This window comes from Lepus europaeus, chromosome 16 (genome assembly GCF_033115175.1).
Source record: "Lepus europaeus isolate LE1 chromosome 16, mLepTim1.pri, whole genome shotgun sequence".
Lineage (NCBI taxonomy): Eukaryota > Metazoa > Chordata > Mammalia > Lagomorpha > Leporidae > Lepus > Lepus europaeus.
The window spans coordinates 1,487,515-1,504,054 of NC_084842.1; the positions used below are offsets into that span (position 1 = coordinate 1,487,515).

The 16,540-nt window shown below is 47.2% G+C and overlaps 1 protein-coding gene across 3 annotated transcripts in view; it reads left to right on the forward strand.

Annotated features, from left to right (window-relative positions):
- KAT6A (lysine acetyltransferase 6A) overlaps positions 1-16,540 on the forward strand; it is a 120,001-nt gene that overhangs the window by 53,531 nt on the left and 49,930 nt on the right. For all 3 annotated transcript variants that reach the window (XM_062213661.1, XM_062213662.1, XM_062213660.1), the window contains one exon: positions 13,448-13,556. In XM_062213661.1, coding sequence (XP_062069645.1) covers positions 13,448-13,556 — 109 coding nt within the window. The remainder of the gene's footprint in view (positions 1-13,447; positions 13,557-16,540) is intronic.

The following is a 16,540-nucleotide window of genomic DNA, read 5'->3' on the forward strand; positions in this document are numbered from 1 at the left end:
CAAGCACTTGGGCATTCTCTACTGCTTTCCCAGGCCCTAGCAGAGCGCTGGATTGGAAGAGGAGAGGCCCAGCCGGCGCCATGGCTCAATAGGCTAATCCTCCGCCTGCGGCGCTGGCACACTGGGTCCTAGTCCCGGTCGGGGCGCCGGCCGCAGCAGCCATTGGAGGGTGAACCAATGGCAAAAGGAAGACCTTTCTCTCTGTCTCTCTCTCTCACTGTCCACTCTGCCTGTCAAAAAAAAAAAAAAAAAAAAAAAAAGGAAGAGGAGCAGATGAATTTTCTTCTTTGCTCTTTTTTTTTTTTCGGGACTCGAACCGGCAGCAATATGGGATGCCGGAGCTACAGGTGGAGGATTAACCTGCTGTGCCATGGCGCCAGACCCCAAACCATCTATTTCAGCTATTTCACTCCCCAAATTCCTGCAACAGCCAGGTCTAGGCCAGGCCTAAGCCAGGAGCTTCATCTAGGTCTCCCGCATGGATGGCAAGGGCCCAAGCACTTGGGCCATCTTCTGCTGCTTTTGTAGACCCATTAGCAGGGAGCTGGATTGGAAGCAGAACAGCCTAGACTAGAACCAGTGCTCCAGTGTGGGATGCTGGCATCGCAAACAGCAGATTAACCTGATGTGCCACAGTGCTAGCCCCTTTAGCTGTATACTTTTGAGGAAGTGATTATCCTAAAAGATGTTTAATAAGAAGCCATAGAGTGTGTGATAGTACACGGAGTGCCAAAGAACATAGGGCGATTAAATCACACCGGAGTGCAGTTCCCCAGATTACGGCATCTGGGCGTGGAGGCTGTGGGTACTGATAAACCTACGTGGAACTCAGCATGGTTTTGTTAGCCTGTGTTTTCGTTCAGTACATCCTGTGTGCAAAGCGTGGAAGAGCCAGGAGGCTTGGGGGTGATTTCTGCATGCCTAGCCCGGCCTTTCTGAAGATGAGGAAACCTGGAATTGGAAGCCGCCAGAAAGCAGTGGGGGCGTCTGAGTTCATCAGGTGTCATTCATCGGTGAAGGAACAGGGCTGGGTAACTGAGACGGAGGGCGGAGGGCCTCCCTGGGCGAGGGAGCAGAGTCTGCTTGGGCAGCTTTCTCCAGAGTGCAGACCTCTGAGAGAGGCACCTTTCCCCAAGTGAGCTCTTTGTGCAGCCATGTTCCCCTTTTTCTTTGGGAAATAGTTGTGTAGAAATGCTTAGAAGGCTTAGAAGGAGTGTTTGAATTTTGGGTGTGTGTGGGTAAAGTGAGTGCTCTGGAACTGGTTTCTGATTGTTTTGTTTTGTAAACAGTGGTATTTATAAGTGCTTTGCAGGTGTGAGCAGCCTCTTCTTTGTCTTTTCCAGCTTTTATGTTATGTTACAATGATTACAAAACAATGATTACTAGATTTTTTTTGTCTGTGTTGGTTAATATTTTAAAAATCTAGCAATTTTTGTTTCCCGAGTGCCCAGTCACTGAATATTACCTGGATTTCCTTCACTGTAGCATAAGGCAAGGCCCAGGCTTCTAGTCTGAGACTCACCCCTCTTTATTCTTTAGCTATTTGTTACAGGCAGTAGAGCTGAATGTTACTGTGTATCACCTGTGTACAATGTTGGTGCCAAAAGCCCACCTGAATTTCAAGTTGTGTGAAATTGAAGACAGTTAATTTGAAGTTAGGTTTATTTGATGATAATTGTGGGGGCAGGGAGGGGCAGGAGGAGCAGGCCCCGGGAAGGCGCTGGCAGGTCTGGGCTGAGGCTACAGGCGGGCAGACGGAGGCGGCGGCTGGTTCTGTGAAGGGCCCTGGCTGGGGATGGCTGTGGTGCTCACAGCTTGCAGGTTTGAGGTGGAACAGTGCTTGAGACACAGTTGTTAATTTTTTTTTACTTCTCTAACAAGCAAATCATTATGGCTACAGGTAAGTTACTTTATGTGATTGGATTAAAAGATAACTAGCTTCCATGTAGGTGCAGTGAGAATAAGGTGTTTTAACATATAAATTCAGTAGCCACAATTTCATTGATAGCAGTATTCTTCTTTCACTTTTGGGCAGCTGTCAGTATTTCTAGTTCCAGTTATTGTGCACAAGATTCCGTGGGAACAGTAGTTTACAGGCACAGGCTTTAAGGTGAGGACACAGTGCAGTGGCTGCTTCTCTCTGCAGGTGTCCTGCCGGATTATACCTGGCCTGGGAGAATATGAAACATCTGTAGCATTTGATTCTGTGTGTTACTTGTGAAAAATTTTACATTATCTAAAAGTTGCCCTGTTAGTCATTTTCAGCACACAATTCTGTGGCATTGGGTACATTTCATTCACAGTGGTTTTTTGTTTTTGTTTTTTTTTTTTTTTTTTTTGACAGGCAGAGTGGATAGTGAGAGAGAGACAGAGAGAAAGGTCTTCCTTTTGCCGTTGGTTCACCCTCCAATGGCCGCTGCGGCCGGCGCATCTCGCTGATCCGAAGCCAGGAGCCAGGTGCTTCTCCTGGTCTCCCATGCGGGTGCAGGGCCCAAGGACTTGGGCCATCCTCCACTGCCTTCCCGGGCCATAGCTGAGAGCTGGCCTGGAAGAGGGGCAACCGGGGTAGAATCCGGCACCCCAACCAGGACTAGAACCCGGTATGCTGGCGCCGCAAGGCGGAGGATTAGCCTGTTAAGCCACGGCGCCGGCTTCATTCACAGTGTTGTGGAACCATCACTAATATCCATTTCTAGATCTTCATTTTATCATTGCAACAAAGTCTGTACCCTCTAAATAATATCTTCCGTTTCTCCCTTCCCTGACCCTCTCTTCTGTCTCCTGTCCCGTGAATTTGCCTGTTCTAGGCACATCTCAAATGAGAGGAGTCATATAACATTGTCCTTTTGATTTTAAAAATGAGTCGCAGTAACTATTTGAAAGTAAGCTTTGCATCTGCCTATGTGTTCTGTATGGAAGAATGATGTGCCCCTGCTCTGCCATTATTACTGAGTGCATGTTTGAGTGTTACAGGGGATCATTACAAGAGTCCTGTGTTTCTTGCAGCCTGTTGATACTGGCTGTGCTGTTAGTAATTTTCATGGCTAGGAGGCTTGAGGCATTTTACCGCTTTTAAGAAATCCCATGCAGGGCCAGTGTTGTGGTGTAGCGTCGGCATTCCATGTGGGCGCAGGCTCAAGTCCCAGCGGTTCCACTTCTGATCCAGCATTCTGCTAATGGCACCTGGGGAAGCGGTGGAAGATGGCCCAAATGCTTGGGAGACCTGGAGGAAGCTCCCAGCTCCTGACTTCAGATCAGCCCAGCTCTGGCTTTTGCAGCCATTTGGGGAGTGACGAGCATTTCAACTTTCTGTCTCTCTCTCTCTCTCTGTAACTGTGCCTTTCAAATAAATAAATTGTGAAAAAAAAAAAATCACATGCAAGGTAAGTATCCGAAGTGCTTGGGACAAGAAGTGCTTGAGATTTTAGGTTTTTCAGATTTTGGAATATGTGTGTATACATAGTAAGATTCCTTGGGGTTGGAACTCAAGTTTAAGCACAGAATTCATTTGTTTCATATGCATCTTATACATGCACAATACTTTTAGTGTACCTGCGTTTTGAATGGCATGTCACGTGAGGCCAGGTGTGGAATTTTCCACTTCTGATGTCCCATCAATGCTCAAAAAATGTTGCATTTTGGAACATTTCAGGTTAGGGATACTCTGCCTATATCTTGTTAGCCTAATCTCCCCCCTTTTTAAAGATTTATTTGAGAGGCAGAGTTAAAGACAAAGGGAAGGAGAGAGAGAGAGAGCGAGCGCGCGCTTCCATCCGCTGGTGCACTCCCCAGATGGTTGTAATTGGCTGGAGCTGGGTTGATCCGATGCCAGGAGCTTCTTCCCTGTCTCCCACGTGAGTGCAGGAGCCCAAGCACTTGGGCCATCTTCCATTGCTTTCCCAAGCAGGGACTCGAACCACTGCCGCAGGCAGAGGTTAACTACTAAGCCACAGTGCCGGCACCCATAGCTACTGTCTTATAGAATGATCACTTAGAGGTTTCTGAAGTCATGTCTTGTTTTTCTTTTAAAGATTACTTATTTGAAAGGCAGAGTTACAGAGAGGCAGGGAGAGAGTGAGAGAGAGAGAGGGAGGGAGGGAGGGAGAAAGGAGGGAGGGAGGGAGGTCGATCTTCTAGCTTATGGTTTACTCCCCAAATGGCCACCATGCCCGGAGCTGGGCCAATCTGAAGCCAGGAGCCAGGAGCGTCTTCTGGGTCTCCCACGCAGATGCAGGGGCCCAGGACTTGGGCCATCTTCTATTGTTTTTCCAGGCCACGGCAGAGAGCTGAATCGGATGTGAAACAGCCAGGTCATGAACTGGCACCCACATGGGATGCCAGCATTGCAGGTGGCGGCTTCACCTGCTATACCACAGTGCCAGGCCCAGTCATAAAAATGCAGTTCTTTTCCTTATAATACTCTGGTGGTGACAGATTCTAGAATTTACCTTTTGATTCCATCTTGCAAGAACTAGAAATAGTTAACATATAATAGATTCTTGTAACTGTCCTTTATGTCATTGTTTACAAAAAGGCCACATAAGGGTAGATTAGAGGTCCTCAGAAGAGATTTGAAAACAGACAATTACAAGTTTATAAAGGCATTTTAAAGATTACAGACAAGTCTCAGAACTGGTGTTGTGGCTCAGTGGATTAAGTGTCAGCTTGGGATGCCTGCGTTCCGTGTCGGAGTGCCAGTTCAGGTGGCTGTGCCACTTCCGAATCAGCTTGCTACTAGTGCACACCCAGGGAGGCAGTAGATGCTGGCATAAGTACTTGGGTCCCTGCCACCATGTGGGAAAAAGCTGGAGTTGCTTGTCCTGGCTCCCAGCTCCTGGCTTTGGCCTGGCTCAGCCCCAGCTGTTGTAGGCCTTTGCTGAGTGAACTAGGGTGATATCTCTCTCTCTCTCTCTCTCCCTGCCTTTCAAACAAAAATAAATAAAAACCTTTAAAAAGTAAAGATTACAGTCGGGGTAAAATTGGACTAATGGAGCTATTTTACATGGTATATCTGGTTATTTAAGATATTCTAAATTAGGGACCAGCACTGTGGCACAGCAGGTTAATGCCCTGGCATGAAGCACCGGCATCCCATATGGGTGCCGGTTCGAGACCTGGCTGCTTCCGTTCTGATCCAGCTCTGTACTGTGGCCTGGGAAAGCAGTAGAAAGTGGCCTGGGAAAGCAGTAGAAGATGGCCCAAGTGCTTGGACCCCTGCACCCACGTGGGAGACCAGGAGGAGGCTCCAGGCTCTTGGCTTCGTATCAGCCCAGCTCCGGCCTTTGTGGCCATTTGGGGAGTGAACCAGCAGATGGAAGACCCCTCTCTCTCTGCCTGTCCTCTCTATATAACTCTGACTTTCAAATAAATAAATCTTTAAAAAATAAAAATGAAATAAGATATTTTAAATTATTGTGGCTGGAACTCTTTTATGGTGTGAAACAAGTAGCAGAACTGGGCAAAATTATTACTGTTCTGTTTTGGAACAGCTATTTCCCAAAGCTCAGGTTCCAAGCACCAGCACCTCCTCGCCTGCGTGCTTGCCTCAGTGCTGCCATCTGGTGAACAGTGTGGAGGTCTCAGCGTGGTGCTGAGGACTCTGTGTGAGCTTCCCTGCTTTTGAGAAACCAAAGGGGGGTGGGCTGTTGCGGCGGAAGTGTGAGATAGTTTTGTAGACAGCAGAGCATTCTTTTTTATATATAAAAATTTATTTGAAAAGCAAAGTTTCAGAGAGGCAGAGGCAGAGAGAGACAGAGAGGTCTTCCATCCGCTGGTTCACTCCCCATTTGGCTGCAACGGCTGGAGTTGCGCCGATCTGCAGCCAGGAGCCAGGAGCTTCTTCCGGATCTCCCATGCAAGTGGCAGGGGCCCAAGGACTTGGGCCATCTTCCACTGCTTTTCCAGGCCATAGCAGAGAGCTGAATTGGAAGTAGAGCAGCCGGGACTCGAACTGGCACCCATATAGGATGCCCACACTGCAGGCGGTGGCTTTACCTGCTACACCACAGTGCCAGCCCCAGCAGAACATTCTTAACACTAACATTATATTGTTGGGCTCTGTGTAGCTTTATTGTGCTCATATCCAGCTCTTTGGCCTCTCTATAAGGCATTTCTTTTTTCTTACTATTCTAGTGCCATGTGAAAATTCAGTTGTCCAGCAGTGCTTGTTGACTGCCTAGTGTATTCTGGGCACTGTCCTTGGTACCAGTACTACAACGCTCTACAGAGCCTCCGTAGAGTTGAGAACCCATAAATATACACACACGTGTGTTAACTGGTGGAAGGGGACAAGTCAAGCAGAATAGGGGCCGTGCTTGTCGTGGTGAGCAGGTTCCGTGGACATGTGAGGCGAGGTGTCCAGAGACAGCCTCGCCGGGCAGCGTGTGAAGCATCTGTAAGGAAGAGCGCTGTCCACAGGAGAGAAGCAGAGGCCGGGTCCTGTGCAGGACATCTGGCTTGAAGAAAACACAAGGACACTGTGGTAGAATGTGGAGGAGGAGAGCGTGGGAGCTGAGGTCAGAGGTGAGTTTGATGGAGGGCTGCAGATCGCATGGGGCCGCGCAGTTCGTGTGTCATTTACTCTGAGATGGAAGCCAGTGGACTTCGGAGTTTGTGCCTGCCGAGGGAGTTGCTTTGATTTGCCTTTTAACAGGTTTGCTCTGGCTGCTGTGTTTAATGGTGTGTAAAGTTATTTGCTACAACCTTTCTTGTTTTATTAGCTGTAGAATCAGGTTTACTTGATATAGATCATGGGAACAAAATGAGGTATAAAGGGCTAAGCTCGGGCAGCTCTGGGAACAGTGATTATCGAAAGTTATCTTCACAAATCATCAGGTTTTGTTTTTGTGATACAGGATAGTTGAAATCAGTTGTGGTTGATCTGGAAGAGGTTATATTTCTTCTGTCTTCAGTTCATTTCAGGTTCAAATTGTATGGTAAACCTAATGAAGTTTTCGCCGTGTCTCCCTCGTTTTCACGCCCATTAGTAGTTTGGGAATGAGAATGACCTGGAGTTGTAGTCTTGTGATCGTCACTTGAAAACAAGCCCCTGTTTCTTATTAGCAGTGCTCTTGGTGGGCATTTGGCCTGGTGGGTGAGATGTCCACACCTCACATCAGAGAGCCTGGGTTGCATACCCGCCTCGGGCCCTTAATTCCAGATCCCTGCTGATGTGGACCCTGAGGTGCAGTGGTGGCACCTCAAGTGATTGGATTCTTGCCACCCACACGGGGTGCCTGGACTGCGTTTCTGGCTCTCAACTTTAGCTTTGGCTCAGCTCTGGCTGTTGGAGGTATTTGGGGAATGAATTGCGTATGGAAGCTCACTCTCTGTCTCTGTGTTACTGTCAGCCTCTCTCTGCCTCTCAAATACATAAATAGCTAATTTTAAAAGTTATCTGTAGTTTCAAAAAATTTTTTTAAAAAATTTCACACCTGACCTCATGTGATGGGTCATAGTCAAACATAAGCATACTAAAAATGCTGCATGAAATTACTTTCTAGCTATACATATGATGTGTATATGAAATGTAAGTGCATTTCGTATCTAGGCTTGGGTCCCAAATGTTTGATTATGTAAATGTAAATGTTCCCAAATCTGGAATCTAAAACACTTGTGGTCCCAAGTGTTTCCACTCAGGGCTGCCTAAGCCTGTATTTAGGAAATGGCACACTCTGCGTTCCTGAGCCCACCAAAGTCTTCAGTCCTGCTTTTCTTACTTGTTCGCCTCCCACTCCCTGATCAGCGTCCCTCGCTGCTTCTGCCTCAGTCCCCTTCTGTTTGCGCTGCCCAGATGTCTGCGTTTGCCCTGCAGTGGCCCTCATCCTTTGACTTTCTCCTCAGCCGCCGCTGGCTGTGTCACACAGGTGCACCCATTTCGATTGGATCCATAACATATGGACAGATTGCTGTTCAGGGCTGACTGAAGGTTTTCTTTTTCATCATTAATCGACTCCCTAACACCTGCCACCCAGAGACTTCCTGATCTTCTCTGTTCCTTGTGCTTGTGCTTGCTGAATCCCACACTGACTCCTGCTGTCTCCACGAGGGATGTGGCCCTGCCCTTAGTGAGAAGACTGCGACTGCTCTGCAGGGCTCCCTCAGCTTTCCCTTGCTCACGTTTGTCCACTGGCATTTTGATGACGGGGCATTTTTGTTCTCTCTATTCTGAGGCCCAGCCAGTCTCACCTCAGTCTCCTTGTTCAGTACAATGTTCTCATGTTCTATCCACTTTTAGTAGGCAGTTTTATTTCCTTTTTTCTTTTCCAGAAATAAGGAAGGCTATCAGAAATGGCACCTTCAAATTCTTTGCATTCTTAGTGTCCCACCTACAAGGATATCTACACCATCCTTTGCTACCAAAGCCAGTCTCCTTACACAGGCCTCAGAACTCACCCGCTTTTCCTCCGTCCCTCCCTCCCTTCCTTCCTTCCTTCCCTTTATTTATTTATTTATTTATTTAAAAGGCAGAGTTACAGAGAGAGAAGGAGAGAGATCTTCCTTCTGCTGGTTCACTTCCCAATTGGCTACAGTGACCAAAACTAGGCCAGACCAAAGCCAGGAGCTTCATCCAGGTCTCCCATGCAGGTACAGGGGCCCAGGGACTTGGGCCATCTTTCACTGCTTTGCTACGTGCATTTTCATTAATTTAAATGTAAATAACCACACACTGTACAGTCTGTTCAGTTGAACAATGCAGCTGTAGATCTTACATCATAATACATCCCTCATTGTTTGTCTCTTGACTCTCTTTGATAACATTTGTCAATAGATTTTAATTTAAATAGGTTGCTAGAATCAGCAAATAAAAGAGTTATCTGGGGGTCAGTACTGCTGGTAAAGCTGTCACCTACAGTGGATGCCCGTTTGAGACCTGGCTGCTCCACTTCCGATCCAGCTCTCTGCTATGGCCTGGGAAAGCAGTAGAAGATATCCCAAGTCCTTGGGCCTCTGCATTGCATGGGAGGACCTGGAGGAAGCTCCTAGCTCCTGGCTTCAGATTGATACAGCTCCAGTCGTTGTGGCCAATCGGGGAGTGAACCAGAGAATGGAAGACCTCTCTCTGTGTCTCTCTGCCCCTCCTTCTTTCTCTGTGTAACCCTGACTTTCAAATAAATAAATCTTTAAAAGTTTTCTGCACTCCATGTTTATTGCAGCTCAATTTACCATAGCTAAGACATGGAGTCAACCTAAATGCCTGTCAACTGAGGACTGGATAAATAAATTATGGGCTATGTACACTATGGAATACTATACAATGGACAAAAATGAAATCTGGTCATTTGCAACAAAATGGATGAATCTGGAAGATCTGGAAGTGAAATAAGTCAGTCCCAAAAGGACAAATACCATATGTTCTCCCTGATCTGTGATAGCTATAACAGAGCACTTAAAAGGAAACCTACAGAAGTGTTGACACTTTGAGAAGCAATGACTTGAATATCCCTTGTCTTAATGTTGAGGAACAGTTTTTTTTTCTTCTTCTTAATACCATTGGTTGAACTCTTTACTTAACATAGAATTAATCATATGTGTATAAAATCAATTGAAAATAGATCCCAGTAAAAAATAAGAGTGGGAATATAGGAGGGAGAAGGAAGCTGTATAGTTCTGCATACATTTCTACGGACTTACATCTGAAGGTACAGTTTAAGAACTTGCCGTGGGACCCCAAGTCCCCTTAATTAAGCTTGGTGGTAATAATGCCATCTTATGTGTTAAAGTGATCATATTAAGTGTTAAAGTGAACATATAGATAAGGTTAAGCATTAAAGAGATCATATAAATAAAATCAAGTGTTTGGTAACAGTAATGGAATTAAAAAGGAGAGAATATTCCAACATAGGAAGCAGTCCATATAGCAGACTCATAGAATGACATTTGCTCTAATAGCACCCTGACCTCAGGATCAGCCCTTAAGGCATCCTGGTCTGGCTGAAAAGCCCAAGAGACAGAACAGTATAAAAGATTACTTAAATGAATGCAACAGGTATTCTTCTGTGTCTGTGTGTGATATTCGCCTGTGTTGCTGACTCATTGATATTCATTACTGTTTACATAGGTGTAGCATCATTTGCTTAGTCCTTTCTGATTATTTGGGTCATTTTGTTATTAGGAGTACTGCTGCCTCACTGTACATGTGTGTGCACTTCGATTGGATGTATAGCTGGGGGTGTTTGTGCTGGGTCATGTGGTGTGCCTAGGTTCAGTTTGAGTGGATAATGTTGTAGTTTCCAAGTAGTTTATATTCCTGTATCCTTGTCAGCAGTCTGAGTTGTTCCACTTTTCCTTGTTAGCAACACCTTGTTCTTAAAAGTCTGTTTCCTAGGTAGCTAATGAGATTGAACGTCTTTTCTTCCATGGGGAGTTCTTGTGGAAATCTTTGCCATCTTTTCTGTTGGGTTGTCTGCCTTTTCCCTGCTAGATATGAGCCATTTGCTACATACCTTCTTAATATCTTACATCTGTGGTTACCTTCGCATTTTCTTGATGGTGTCTTCCTAGTCTTCCATCTTTCTCGCTATGATTCCTGACCCAAATCAACTAGCTATCAGATCCTATCAGTTTTACCTTTTAAATGTCTCTTAGTTGTTTATCTTCTTTTCTCCATTCTGCTGGCCAGTACCTTAACACGGACTGTCACTGCTCGTGACCTGCTTATAGACTGGCTTTTCTAGACACTCTGTTCCTCTGCTTAAAATCTCCTGGTGGAACCTTCGAGGCTGCAGCATAAAGCTCAGCTCTCCTGACCTGGCTCTGCCTTCTTCCTTGTGTGTATTTAAGGTTTATGTTCGCTTCCCACTCCTGGATGAAATCTTGGCTGACTTTTTTCTCCAGTGTCCTTTTTCATATTCCTTTCCAAGGAGAGGATGTAGTAGTTGTTAATAGAGCCATAATTATTACCATTTTAAAGATTTATTTATTTGTTTGAAAGAGTGACAGGCATCTCTCATCCACCAGGTCGCTCCCCCAAATGTCCCCAACAGCCAGGTCTGGGCCGGGTGGAAGCCAGGAGCCTGGGACTCCATCTAGGTCTCCCACGTGGGTGACAGGAGCCCAAATACTTGGGTCATCATCTGCTGCTTGTGAGGTACAGTAGCAGGAAGGTGGATCAGAAGCGGAGGAGTCGGGATTCAAACTGGCATCCCAGGTAGCAGCTTAACCCACTGCACCGCCACACCTGCTCCACAGCCAGAGTTCCTGCTGGTTTTTTCTCTCTGTAACCTCTGGGCTGAGTGCTGTGCGGGCTTGTCTGTGTTGGAGTTCAGTGTTGATAGTCCACAGGCTGTCTTGCTGATCTCTGTCTTCCGCCAGCCACCCAAGTGCACTGTGGCAGGCTTCTCCCGCCTCTTCTCCCTGGTGGGAGCTCCTCAGTGCTGATGACGTCTGGAGTTCTCCCGCCAGGCCAGTCTCGCTCTTGACTACAGCTCCTGTGTCCTGTTGACCAGAGGCATGGCTTTGTGGGTGTTCCAGAAGCATTTTCAGCTCAGTAAGTCCCAGACTGAGCTTATTGTCTGTCTCCCAGATTCGGTTCTGTATTCTCTGCCTTTTGGTGCGCCCTCTTCTGGTGGACCTCCCTAACTGCCGTAAGAACCCAAGTCAGGTGGTGCCCCTGCTTGATCATCCCTCTCCTGGCACTGAGCTGTGTGTGTTCTCCCCAGTGACTGGGCGTGTCCTCAGATTCCCTGTCGCCGTTCTGCACGGTGCCTAATGTGAGTAGCTGAGGACTGACTGAGTACCTCCTCATCCCTGCTTTCCTCCTAAATCGTCTTCTTGAAAATGGCTTGCCTCTCCAAGCTGAGGGCATTGCCATCTTTCAGCTGCTGTAGTCACGCTTAGCTCCGTTTCTTTTCTTCCTAAGCCCTTCAGTTTCCATTTCCCGAGCTGTGGTTCAGGTTCTCGGCTTGTCTTCGCCAGCATGTTTCACCTGTTCTCAGGCTGTCAACCCCACTTGTCTTGGAAATTGGGATGAGAACTCTGCTCAAGCACAGGTGTTTGTCTGCTAGTTCGAAAACCTTCTACTGCTCTTCTTTTCTGGCAAGATAAAATCCAACTTTTTTTATTTATGAGAAATTTTTCTTAAGGTTTATTTAAGTGTAATCAACATGTGAACAGTTACAGATGTGTCTTCACATCAGTGGTATTGGAAGTTCTCTTCCTTACGTGACATACGTTCAGTGGCAGTCCTCATGAGCTGATCTCACTTCTTCCTTTTTGGAAAATTCCTTTCCTGGGCGCTGCTGCGTGGTGTAGTATGTTAAGCCTCCATCCCATATGGACACCAGTTCCTGTCCTAGCTGCTCCTCTTCTGATCCAGCTCCCTTGCTAATGCCTGGGAAAGCAGTGGAAGATGGCCCAAGTCCTTGGGCCCCTGCACCTGCCTGGGAGACCTGGAAGAAGCTCCTGGCTCCTGGCTTCAGCCTGGCCCAGCTCTGGACACTGCAGCCATTTGGGGAGTGAACCAGCAGATGGAAGATTTCTGTCTCTCCCTCTCTTTGTAACTCTGCCTCTCAAATAAACAGATAAATCTTTTAAAAATTCCTTTCCTTCCTTCATCGCAGAAACCATGAACTTTATGCACTGGCCTTAGCAGTCGGCATCCTAGGTTCATCCTGTTTACGGGAAATGTCTTGGAAAAGGTCCTGGAAAATACATATGAGAAAAACTGCTATGCGTGGGTTTAAAATTTTTTCACCCCAGAACAAACTTCAGTCCCACTTCCCACAGACATGTGAAGGCCCCTGCGTGACCGTTGCTGCGGAGGAGTGTGGACCTGATTGCCGTCTGTTGCCCCTAGACAAGCGGCTTCCCATCGCCAGACCTGCTTCCACTCCTTCCTTTTCCTTTCCCTCTCCGCCGTTTTGCCCTGGAGCTTGGTTCTTGCATTGCCGCAGCACTTTCTCTCCCAGCACCTGCCGGAGTGGAGAACATCCCGCCCACGGCACTCACTGGGTCTGGTCCTGCCAAGGCACCCGCGGATGGGACTTGGGTTCAGCAAACCCACCGCAGACGAATTGTTGAGCTGAGAATTGTGTGTGGCCTGCGTGTGAGGTTCTAAATCTCCCAACGGCTGCTGGCAGACCAGAGCTCCCCCGCCCTGATCATGGCTCCCTGTGTGTTGGCAGTGTATGTTTTAGGCTTTGCTGCTGGCGCACAGGCCTCTTCAGGGCTCCGTCCGGGTGAAGGTTTGCTTTGTGTGATCCACACTGTGTCACCTGGACTTTAGGTAGCAAGCCTGATTGGGCTGTGATTGTTTTTGGAGGGGGGGAGTTAAGTTCTAGTTGATCACTAGGAGGACAGTTGTAAAGGCCCAGGCAAAGCAGGCTTTGTAGAAACTCAGGTTACGTGTAACTCTCATAGGCATTTAAACCTGATTTTAGTGTCTTTATATCAATACTAAAAAAAAAAATTGTGTTGGGCCTGGAATGAATTGTGTTTCTCTTTACAGCCGGTTGCTGAGCCAATCCCCATCTGTAGTTTCTGTCTTGGTACAAAAGAACAAAACCGAGAAAAGAAGCCGGAGGAGCTCATCTCCTGCGCCGACTGTGGCAACAGCGGTATGTGACCTCCCCGTCCCCTTCAAACGCTGCCAAGACGGGAGGAAAGTAGGTGTGACTGCCTTGGTGTCCTTGAGCCCTGTGAAATTAGCCTCTTAACTTCGTTCTGATTTTAGGTCATGAGACGAGCCTCTGGGTTGAGTGTGTCACGGAGATGTTTCAATTCAGTTAACTTAAATCAGGTCTTAGGTGGTTCTTAAATTTTGCCATCGAACATCTGCTTAACTCATAAACAGCTATCCGTGTGAAGTTATTACTGGTTTCTTTAATAATCGGTGCTTTATCTTTCTTGGTTCATGCTTTAGGCTTGATGAATAGATCCAAGATGATAACAGAGTTTTTTCCTTGATGGAAACTTACCTATATCGCATTGTGCAATAGTGTTGATGCTGCCCTCTGGGGAGCAGTGTGCAATTCCGGGCCCTAAGAAGGTTGTGCAGCCCCTAACATGTCATTTCCGGGATATTCCCACCCTACTTTTTAAGAACTCCCAAGACTTTCAAGGAAGTCTTTGGTCCTGGGATTCCTTTTCAGTGTCTCCATCAGTACAGTACGGATTCAGTCCAGAGACCAGCAGCCATGCTGTCTGCCTCAGGAGGAAAGGGATTTAATGTGGGAGCTACATACTCATGACGCTGTCGTAAGGCTGGGCGTCACGGCCAAGCCACCCCCCAGGGGAGGCATCGTGTCTGCCTGCGGCTGCAAGAGGCAGAAGCAGGGGGCCGCCACCACCCCATGGCCGCTGTGGCTAAGAGCTGAAATGCTGAACTGACAGCCGGCACAACCGCCGCTGGTGGCCAGGAAGAGCAGTTGGATGCCGTTGTTTCCATGATGTTGTCTGTCGTTAGAACACAGCCATGAGGAAGACTACGTCTTTGCTTCATTTCTTTTTAAAGATTTATTTATTTGTTTGAAAGCCAGAGTTACGCAGAGAGAGAGAGAGAGATCCTCAATCCGCTGGTTCACTCCCCAAATGGCTGCAACTGCCGGAGCTGTGCCGATCCGAAGCCAGAGGAGCTTCATCCAGGTCTTTCACGTGGGTGCAGGGGCCTAAGCGCTTGGGCCATCTTCTACTGCTTTCCCAGGCCATAGCAGAGAGCTGGATCAGAAGTGGAGCAGCCCGGTCTCAACCGGTGCCCATATGGGAAACCAGCGCTTCAGGCCAGGGCGTTGACCTGCTGTGCCACAGTGCCGGCCACCCCCCACCCCCTAAAGATTTATTTAGAAGATTTATTTTATTTATTTGAAGACAGAGTTACAGAGAGAGGTAGAGACAGAGGTCTTCCATCTACTTGTTCACTCCCCAGATGGCTGAAGCCAGGAGCCAGGAGCTTCTTCCAGGTCTGCCACATGGGTGCAGGGGCCCAAGCACTTGGGCCATCTTCTGCTGCTTTCCCAGGCCATAGCAGAGAGCTGGATGGGAAGTGGAGCAGCTGGGAGTTGAACCAGTGCCCATGTGGAATGCCGGCACTGCAGGCAATGGCTTTACCCACTATGCCACAGCACCAGCCTCTGATAGCTTTTATAATAATGAAAATCGAAAGGTGACAGAGCCCAAACCTAAGGACAGATGAAGCTGTGGTAAAACACGCGTACATTGCTGGTGGTAGTGGATCATCGTTTTGGAAACTGTTTTGGCAGCACATATCAGCCTGTTAGACTATACAGATGTTTAATTCACCTCACTGTCTAGTGTCACTTAGAGGATCTTACCCTCAGGAATTAACAGAAGGAAAGAATCTAAATGAGGACTCGTTCGTATTGTTCTCTCTCTCTCTCTCTCTCTCTCTCTCTCTCTCTCTCTCTCTCAGTTAACAGTCTGAGTGTTAAATAGCAGGGAAATGGCCACAGGCGTTGTGATGGATAAGATCAGTGGGATGTGATCAGCTTGAGGAACATGGGGCTCACTTGAGTACGATAGTGTTAAAAAGTACAGCAGCAACGCATACATTCTGTCACTAAACCGTGCAAGGACTTCCAGCTCCACTGATGGGGAGAAGTAGCAGAGGAAGGCGGTGTTAGTCTAGGACAGGACTGCAGGCCAGGCTTTCAGCTCCTCCCCCAGCTTCCCTCAGTGCTAGTGAGGTCTTAATGACAAACTTGCCACTTGACAAAGGAATTGAAAAGAGGAGACGATGGGGCCAGCGCCGCGGCTTACTAGGCTGATCCTCTGCCTGTGGCGCCGGTATTCCGGGTTCTAGTCCCGGTTGGGGCGCCGGTTCTGTCCCGGTTGCCCCTCTTCCAGTCCAGCTCTCTGCTGTGGCCCGGGAAGGCAGTGGAGGATGGCCCAAGTCCTTGGGCCCTGTACCCACATGGGAGACCAGGAGGAACCCCTTGGCTCCTGACGGCCATTTGGGAGGTGAACCAACGGAAGGAAGACCTTTCTCTCTGTCTCTCTCTCTATCTAAATCTGCCTGTTTAAAAAAAAAAAAAAAAAGAGGAGACGATGGAAGTAATCAGCCCTTTCTCTCACCCAGGAAAAATGAACATGACCAGCTTTTATAAGGGAGGGACAAGTCTGTAAACACTAAGTCATTCACCTTAGTGTTGTTCTTATGTTAGGGAAAAGCCCAAGTGTTCACTAAAAGGAAACGGGCATGTGGGTTATGGTGTATCAAAGCAGTGGGTGCAGCTTTTCAGAGTTGAGGGCAAAGTGATTACCCTGAAAGTTTGAAAATCAAACTGATAACTAACTCTTGGGATAGGAATAATTTTTTCCCTTGCTGTTGATTCTGATCACAATAAATTTTAAGCACTGCATTTGCTTTTAGTTTTAGCTTAAGTGTCTTAAATCATGAGTAAACAACGCATTTTAAATGATTGGACTTCTAGTATATATTTTTAAACTGTAAAAATAACGTGTTATTTTAAAAATGAGACCATAAGGGAAATGTAAAATTCTGCAAAATCATTATGGTTCCATTTTTTAAAACAGATGTTACCATTGTAAATAGCTTTTCGTATGTTCTTCCAGAAATGGTCTG